The sequence below is a fragment of the Thamnophis elegans genome, chromosome 16 (genome assembly GCF_009769535.1).
Source record: "Thamnophis elegans isolate rThaEle1 chromosome 16, rThaEle1.pri, whole genome shotgun sequence".
Classification (NCBI taxonomy): Eukaryota; Metazoa; Chordata; class Lepidosauria; order Squamata; family Colubridae; genus Thamnophis; species Thamnophis elegans.
In genome coordinates this window covers 38,399,050-38,407,879 of record NC_045556.1, presented here as the reverse complement: position 1 = coordinate 38,407,879, position 8,830 = coordinate 38,399,050, and the positions used below count along the sequence as shown (strand labels likewise).

The 8,830-nt window shown below is 47.9% G+C and overlaps 1 protein-coding gene across 3 annotated transcripts; it reads right to left on the bottom strand.

The window, feature by feature from the left end:
• Positions 1 to 1,022: 1,022 nt before the first annotated feature.
• Positions 1,023 to 8,210, bottom strand: SET (SET nuclear proto-oncogene). 3 transcript variants are annotated; one of them, XM_032232510.1, is made up of 8 exons: positions 7,813 to 8,210; positions 6,408 to 6,465; positions 5,693 to 5,835; positions 5,216 to 5,319; positions 4,811 to 4,924; positions 3,692 to 3,862; positions 3,448 to 3,594; positions 1,023 to 2,464 (listed from the first exon to the last, which is right to left on the bottom strand). In XM_032232510.1, exons 1-8 carry the CDS (start codon positions 7,883 to 7,885, stop codon positions 2,441 to 2,443), a joined length of 834 nt encoding a protein of 277 aa, XP_032088401.1. In that variant the 5' UTR covers positions 7,886 to 8,210; the 3' UTR covers positions 1,023 to 2,440. The 3 variants fall into 3 exon arrangements, with proteins under 3 accessions (XP_032088401.1, XP_032088402.1, XP_032088403.1); XM_032232511.1 differs by having other exon boundaries at positions 3,489 to 3,594; positions 7,813 to 8,209; XM_032232512.1 differs by having other exon boundaries at positions 3,504 to 3,594; positions 7,813 to 8,209.
• Positions 8,211 to 8,830: the final 620 nt, after the last annotated feature.

The window sequence follows — 8,830 nt, the reverse complement described above, 5'->3', positions numbered from 1 at the left end:
GATTTATAGCAGGATGGAAGATGCTCAAGATGGCACATTCCTTCAACCTTGTTTTATTTATAAAAAACAGAAATAAGTAACAGCATCCCAATAAACTTCGTTGCAATAGTGTACTATATATCAGGGTCATTTTTCAACCATTATCTTCTTGTGCCCAATAAAATAATCCCTCCCAGTACATGGATTGCTTTAATTAAAAAATTTTTTTGGAATTTGGGCCTTTTAGTTCCCACTTTTCCGAATTTTTGGTGCAGTCTCAATCCACCTTGTAAAACCTGATTTTAATCTTGGGAGAAACAATTCTCATTGGGTTCAACTTGCAATGCAAATGTTGTGATATCCAATTTGTATTCAGAGGGATCTCTTAATTGGATCCAGCAAACTGTTTGGGCCTGAATTTGTTTCATCTCAGAACCAGATTTAAAATAAGTATATTTTTAAGGCAGTTACTCAAGAGGGCAGAAAAATCCTGTTATTTCAACAGACAAAACTTTTTTTTTTTTTTAGTAAAAGATGCTGTCAAGAAAACCAGATAGAAAATTTGGCTGCACCAAGAGGACAAGGCGCATTTCATTTTTCAGCAGGCGATTCTTACAATTTCAAAATATAGATGGGATTTAGACTTCTTTGGTGGATTTAGCAGTGCAATTTCTCAAGTGGAGTTTAGTTTGCTTGTCTTAATTTGCAACTGAAGCGAATCCACATGTGAAAAGCTATTCTTTAAAACAGTGTTTCTCAACCTTGGCAACTTGAAGATGTCCGGACTTTAACTCCCAGAATTCCCCAGCCAGTGAATGCTGGCTGGGGAATTCTGGGAGTTGAAGTCCGGACATCTTCAAGTTGCCAAGGTTGAGAAACACTGTTTTAAAACCATAGTATCAACTTAAGATAGAAGTACCAGTGCTTTTAAAATGTTGGCCAATGGCACAAAGGCTCTGGAGAAGAATAAACCCCAGTGAGCTCTGCCCCACAACTCCCCAAGGGAAACAAAAAGCTTTTTTAATTCAAGCCACTCTGAAAAAGACCAATCCAGTGGTGATCTTTATTGATATCAACAGATGAAGTTACATAATTCTTCCTACATTGAATTAAAATTTAAAAGCATCACTCTAGGATACCTCAAAAGAATCTTCATCTCCCCAGAATTCGTGTTTGGAAAACCAGCCAGTTCAGCTTCAGTTAGTTTGGTTGTCAATTTATACGGGGGCTGCCAGGTCTTTCCACCCCAGAGAAAACAGCCAATCAGAATTCACAAATGGGGGAAAAAAACAAATGGAAGGAATGATGGTTTAGCCTGAACACGGAGCCCACCAGCCCTGGACAGATTGAGGGGAAGGGGGCTGCTTGCACAACCAACATTTTGGCCTTTAATTTTGGCCCTTGGGATGTATTTTGCTCTAGTGGCATGCCGAAACACCAAATTCGTTATCAGGATGGGCCCAAAGCAGGCTTTGTTTAGTGAAGACCATCAGCCCCCTTGTGTACACATTAAGTTTTATTGTAACAAAGCAACTTGTACACGTTTTAACGTTTAAAACTGAGCATCTTTCTTTTTCCAGTGAAACAAAAAAAAAAAGTTGGAAAAAAATAAACCAAAGCAAGGAACAAAATTACAGTAGAGAATGTAAATTCCAAATAAGATCCTACAGGGGGTGGGGGGGTCGGCTGATTCTCCGTCAAGTGGAAGGGCTGAACTGTAATCATTAGGAGAGAATTTATAATTTTTTTAAAGTGTCATCTTAAACTGCAAAGATGTTTGTTAAAACATCACGATTAAACATGCCAAAAGGAGAAGAAGCCATGTTTTGTCAAAATGCCCATTTAACCCACCCCAACATCTGAAACCCACCCTTTGCTTACCCTGTCTATAACCCCCTCCCCCTTTTTATTTTTTTTTAGCTTTTTCGTATTTTTTTTAAACAAGAGAAATAGACAGATACATGTTGGTAGATGCTAACTGTCCATATTCACATAGAGACACAGTGTAATCTCTGAACCCAATATACAGAGAGAGAGAGAGAGAAGGGAAAAGCTAGATTCTATGCACTACCACACAGGGGGCCTAGCACTCTGCAGCCTCCAGCTGGAGCAGACGGTTCTCGGTCTTCCCCACAGAACACAGTGCGCTGATGCCACTGACAGTTTTTTTTTTCCTTTTTCCTTTTTCGTTTCAAAAAACAGGGATTTAAAAAAATTGAAATGGGTCGAGATTCATCTTCCACTGCATTCTGCTCAAGATATTTTTTTTTCTCCAAAAAATTATTTTGTGAACCATGGTGAAGAGGAGAAAGAAAGAAAAGACCTCGGGAGAACAATGCGACTGAGCACAAGAGGGAGGGAGGGGAGAGGGGAAGGGCGGGGAGGAATAAGACAGCAATTTGCTCCCAGGGACTGGTGGAGGGAAAAGGAAGGATGGACTGTGGTTGGAATCTGTCAGTGTTCAGTCATCTTCTCCTTCATCCTCCTGTGGAGAGAGAAAAAGCAACGTTTTCAAATAAATCTTTGGGTGAAGTAAACCACCCGTCTCTCTGTTTCCTTCACTTTACGTCCGAACCAGGGAAGCAAGCAGGAAGGGGGCCCTTTGAACCAACTTGATCTAAGGCTCTTATTATTACTGGGGGATGCTTAGCGGGGCATCCGTTTCAGGATTGTGAATCCTATGAATGGCTCTCCGGTTCTACTTTGAAGTCCTTTTAGATTACATTGGTACAGCACTGCCAGCAAATATATCGCGCTAAAAGATGAACCTGGCCACCCCCCACTAAAAGGAGAATAAAAGAAAACCTATTGTGACTGAATTGGGGGGAAACTTTCAAGATCGAAACGAGTAAGCAGGGTGAAGTGGGCTTTGGCTGTGCAAGCTACGGGAGCGAGATCCTCATCTCAGTGCCTTGGGCCGTGAGGTCCTCTGGAGCAGCGTTTCCTGACCTCAGCAACTTTAAAGATGTGCGGACTTCAACTCCCAGAATTCTCCAGCCAGGCTCTGGAGCATAATATGACTTAAGTAAAGTAGCAGGTTACACCACCTAGAGGAGAAAAACCATTAACTGGCGCTTATGCAATTTGCCCAGTGGCATTTCTCCCCTACGGTGGCAGCGGTACATCAGTTCATGGCGATAAAAGGAACATTTCCTTCCAAATCCACTCAGGTGCCATAAATAAGCTAATTAGTGCTAATCCAATCCTGTATATATACTTTTTAATTGCGTGGGGTTTAACAGCAAAAAATTAAATTTCTCCTGCTCGCCAAGCGCGAGTTATGCAACTTGTAACTACAACTTTAGCAGAGGCTGAATTCGAACTCTGAATCAGCCAACGCCAGCGGTTTATGGCGAAGTATTCAGTCTGGGGAATCTTTAAAAGGCTAGTTCTGTTCTGAGCTTACAAGTTTAGGGCAAGATAAGGTCACTAACTGCCATCTCAAGAGGGAAATCTTAGAGCTCTAACCTCTCCTTCTTCTCCCTCATCATCATCTTCATCTTCCTCACCCTCATCTTCATCACCTTCCTCATCGATGTCCTCCAGGCCTTCCTCCTCTTCGTCGTCGTCATCATCCTCTTCTCCCTCACCTTCTTCATCGTCCATATCGGGCACCTTGTTGGGCACAAAGAAGAGTTAGAGCAAAGGGACCTCGCCCAAGCGCTTTGACCAGCTGCGCAGCCAACGGAAGACCTCCCGGGCAGACGCTCACCAGGTAGTACTGCAGAGGGTTGGGCCAGATGTCGTCCTTGATGACCTCCCCTAGTTCATCGGCCCCCGCATCGGAGTGGTCAGTAAACCAGGTGAAGAAGCTCTCCGGTTCTTCATGCTGCCTCTTTCTGCTGGCCTTGTTCTGCGTCTGGCCGGAGCGCTTTGTCAGGTCCTTGTCCGGAAGAGAGCAGAAAGATCAGTCCTCCCGTCCACTTCTTTCCTCCCCACAAGTGCTTGGATGCCAATTTACAACTTGGCTTGTTTATTAGAGAGCTAGCAACTCCTGCCCCCCCAATGTAGCAGATCCATCTGATGTTTCTGCTACAACTTGATAGCTGAATTCATCAGCCTCTCCGCCTTTGACCGCCTATCATGGCACAACAGCCAATAACGGCAAAGGAAAACAGAGCTTCGTACTGGGAATAACTTAAGAGAATCCCAAACGTTGCAGGCAGACATGACCTGCAAGCTATTTTTCTCATCCTGAGGGGAAATAAGGATGGGATCCTGACTGCAGGATCAGCCTGTTGTAGTATCCTACCCTCCATTGCTGGAAAAATGCAATTTTACTGCCCTTAAGGGGGTTTCCTTCAGAACTGTGGCATTTTACCAGTCTAGTTTTGCCACTTAAGGTTGTTGGGAAAAATCACGAATACTGAACGGCCCCAAAGGAAGGCAGCATAAAAGTTTAACAATCTCAGAGTAAACCCATTGAGTTCAATGGGGCAGATTTTTCACCCCCATCATTTCCATGGCCCTGTGACAGGCTGATCATGGCTTCCAATTAAGACCCTCCATTTCATGTTATATGGTGGGATTTAACCTGACATATGCTGCAAGGATTTTAAGGAACAATCCCCCAAATATTTTATTTCATAGTTTGTCTGCCCCAAATTCTAGCAGGAAGAAATGCTGTATTAACATGATTAGAACCAACATTCTAACCAGAGCAACACAATTACATAAGCAGATGTGAAATAGATAATCCGGCAACACTTTTTCCAACTCTACACGTTTTAATAAAAAGCCGTCAGCTTTTTGTGAGCTTTTGCTACCAGACTCCTGTTCTTTTCTTTTTACTGTTATCTATGGCAATTTTATAGTTCATGAAGTTAAATACCTTCCCAGATTTCCATTTGATTTCGCTGGACTTGGATGAGGGGTCTCCACTTTCGTTCAGATGAAACTCTTTGGAGAGCATCTTGTTTTCAAAATAGGGATTCTCATCAAAATACTGCATTCAAAGGAACAGAGAAAAATGGAAAGTCTGAAATTTACATACTCCATATAGTATAACTTCTGAATTACTTACCATCTGTACAAAGATTGCACATTTTCCCACCCTGCACAGCCTAAGTGCAGATTGTTGCAGCCCCCCCAATGACCAACAAGCACCTCAAAAGGGATGCAAAGCATCGATCCCTCCTCTGAAAGGATATTTCGAGACATGCTGCGGAGGAAATGTATTCCGAACAGCAATTTTTAAAAAAAGTGTAAAAATGGTGCGTCCTACACCTGTACTTACAAAATCTATTCTGTAACCTGATTTGATGTCCTCAAACTCCGTCACCTCCACTCTGATCAAATAATGCAAGGCTTCTTCATCTTCCTCTCCCAGCAGTGCAGATACTAAGGCAGAGAGATGGAATTTGTGTTACAAATAATTTCAGATGAAGCCACCATCTTATTAACCGGATTGGCTTCTTCCTCAAATGTATGCTTCCCTACTAAATTCCTGCTTAAGTGTTCTAGAAGGCTAAGTTTAACAGAAATCAAGGCAATTAGGAGGAGGAACAATATTGGGTATCTTCACGGCTTTGAGTTATTTATAAAAAACAATAAAGCTGGGATTAAAATAAACTCTAAAATCTAACTGAAAATAAGAACTAGCTAACTAAGGACCTTTGCATTTCAAGACTTTCACTTGCATGTGATGAAAGATTACAAGTCACTCAAAGAAATTGTTTTGAAAGTTTCCACAAAAACAAACAACTTTGCTTACCTTGTGGGTGGTTGACAAATGTTGTTACCCAAAAGTTGGGGATTTTGGCGATCAATTCTGACCTCTTCTGGAAAAATGGTTGGCGGAGTTTGTTGTATTTCTGTTCTACTTTTAAAATTTCCTCACTGGCTTGTTCGTTCAGTCTGAACACAAGATTTAAACATGTGTAAAAACCTTTATGTGATACTGAAAGCTAGATTATTAAGCAGATTTTAACCCAACATGGAAGCTTTCACTTTGCCAAATCCACACTTCCATCATAAAATGTAACATTTATCAAAGAAAGATTTTGTTTTGGCTTTAGGTAGAAAATCTCAACTGAGAAGTTCCAGTGTACAAAAGAAATGAATTGAGCATTAAACCGTTTTAACTGTTCTGCATGAGAGCTCTTGTTTTGCAGAAATGTTACGATTTATGTCAAAACCTCAAAACAGTGGGTGGAGAAAAAAACTGAAACAGCCAATTGTGTTACATTGTAAAAAAAAAAAAGGGGGGGGGTTGGAAGAAAAACTAAAAATTAGTTTTTCTCAACTAATTCCAGGCAGAAGTTTAAGTTTTAAACATTCAGATTCTATATATGAAAATCATCTCTTTAGACTACACCCTATCAAGCTAAGTTATTAAAAAAGTAAACCTATTTGCAATACAGTCCTTTTACAGGATAGCAAACTAACTACAAAACACTTTTAAAAAGCAGATTAAACACATGGTTTACCTGTCTATTTCATTCTGTACTTCATCAATATGTTCAATTGCTTCCTGCTGCTCTTTGTCTGGCGGGGAAAATAAAAAAGTTTATTGATGCCTATCCGAAAAAGGATCCAACTGGGGACAAGGCAATGTTTTCAAACTTCACACATGGCCTCAAGACCTTGCCCCCCCCCCCATCTTTCCCTAAGCGTTCAGTACAGTTGCAATCCGGCTCCCTTAAAGGTTTTGGCCTTTTCCTTTCGGCAGCAACCCCCAAAGCTCTCCCTGCAGGAAGAGAAGCCCCCCCACTTCAGACTTTCCCTTGCAACAGAGAGGATGCCCCCACCCACAGATATGCTCAAGAAGGGAGGCGGGGTCGCTTGCATTCGGCCCACTCCTTCCCCTGGGCCTAGCATCCTGGCCAGGTCACTTTGGGAGCATTTTCCCCCGGGGCACCATCCCACCTAACAGGGTTGTTGTAGCTGGGAAGAGAAAACAGAGGCTCGACGGGAGAGGGGGGGAGTTAAAAAAAAAAGGCGGGATTGAATGAAACCTGGCAGATTAAAAAGAAGAGGGGGAAAAAAAGGCCCGAAGGCAGAGAGCCTAAAACATCTGGTGGCGCCCTGAACCGAAAGAAGAGCCGGCCAGTCCTTCTGCTTCCGGTCCAAAGCCCCCCTCCCTGGAGTAGCCCCCCCCCCGCACCCTCCCCCAAAACGAAACTTCCCAGCCGCATCGAAAGGCGGGAAAAAAAAGAAACCCCTCCCTCCCCCCTCCTCCCTTGGGGGGAATCCCCAGTAAATTGCGTTGCAGCCCCTGCAGCCAGAAAGGCGCCCCCCCCCGCGTCTCCTCTTTGAGGGGGGGGGGGTTGGGGAGGTTAAAAAAAAAAAAAAGAAACCCCTCCCCGGCCACAAAAAACACCTGCCGGGCGCTTAAGTTCCCCCGGCACGTGCAGGCGAGGGGGGGGGGTTGCAGGCGCCCCTCCCTCCGTGAAGGCGCGCGGGGGGGGGGAAGAGGAGGGGGCGGGGAGCGCACGTGGCGGCCCCCCCCAGAGGGAGGAGGGGAGGGGGGGGCGCGGGGGCCCCGGCCATGCGGCGAGCGCAGCCATCATGGCGGCCTAATCGGCGGGGGGGGGGAGGGAGGGATCGGCGCCATCGGGGCCGGCTGGGCCTGGCTCGAGCGGCAGACAAAAGGGGCCCCCGCCGAAGATGGCCTCCTTCTCCTTCTCCTCCTGCGAGGCGGGGAGCGAGCGAGGCGGCCGCCGTTCGCGCCAGGCCGCACATCCGGCGCCCTCGCCTGCCCGCCTCCTCCGCCGCCGTTCGCGCCTGCGGGGAAGATGGCGGCCGAGCGGCGAGGGGAAAGGAGCTGAGGGGGAGGAAAAGAGGCCCGCCCGCCCGAACCTCCGCGCCCGCCTTCCCCCGCTCGGCGCCTACCGGAGATCTCGTCGGCCCCGTCGTGGTTGGAGTTGAGCTCCTTCTTGGTGACTTTGGCCGCCGGCGCCGACATGTTGAGGGAGGAGGAGGAGGGAGCCTCGCCTCGCCTCACACCGGCCTGGCCCGGCCGCCGCGCCTCGCTCGCCCGCTCTGCCTCCCCTCACGCTCGCTTTCCCCCGGCCGCTCCGACGGCGCTCCGCCCGCAAGGCCGCGCGTCGACCGTCCGAGGCGGCGCTGGGTGGCCGAGCGCGGGTCCCCTCACGCGATGACCGCCGCCGCCGCCGCCTCCTCCTCAGGCTGCTCCAGGCGAGGGGCGAGTGCTGCGCAGGCGCAGAGAGGCGCTTTCTCTCCTCGCCCTCCCGCGGCCGCCAGCCGACTGAAGACGCGCACGGCGACTGCGCGCAGCGGGGCTCGGCTCGGCGGGTTCTCCCGCCCTCCTCCTCCTCCCCCCGCCCTCCCGAGGCGCGCAGGCGCAGACGCGGCCCCTCTGGGACGCTGCGCAGGCGCGGCGGGCCTCCTTCTCCTCGGCGGGGGAGCGCGCAGGCGCGCGAGGGGCCTGCCTGAGTCCTCTCCTCAATCGGGTGGCAGCAGGAGAGAGGATGAGGCCGAGCTAAACCGCATGCGCGGCACAGAGAGAGAGAGAGAGAGAGAGAGAAGGGAGAGGAAAAGAGAGGGAGAGAAAGAGAAAGACGTCAGTGCGGCTCCCTCCTTCCCGCCCTCCGCCTGTTTGCCTTCTGCGCAAGCGCACAGGCGCCTTTCTCCTCCTCCCTACAGGAGTAATGGAATAAAGAGAGGTCAAGCAGCCCTCCTCGAGAAGAGGAGCGTTCTGCGCAGACGCAGCCTCGCGGCTTCTCCTCCCCCCTCCCTTCTTGAAACACGCTTCCCTTTTTTCCAGCGGGCGATGTTTTGAACGAAGGGGCGGGGCCGAGGGACGAGAGCCCGCCCCTCTCCGCTCTCGGATTGGTGGCCGGGTTGGGGGGGGATTTACAATAGGCTGCGAGTGGGCGGAGCGACCTGG

Bases quoted from the DNA above. Each gene is read 5' to 3' on its own strand.
- SET (XM_032232510.1), bottom strand. From the start codon at position 7,885: ATGTCGGCGCCGGCGGCCAAAGTCACCAAGAAGGAGCTCAACTCCAAC. The intron at 5,836-6,407 runs GTAAACCATGTG...TCTTGTGTTCAG, and splicing joins GTACAGAATGAAATAGACAG to ACTGAACGAACAAGCCAGTG. The intron at 2,465-3,447 runs GTTAGAGCTCTA...CTCTCTCCACAG, and splicing joins ATGAGGGAGAAGAAGGAGAG to GAGGATGAAGGAGAAGATGA.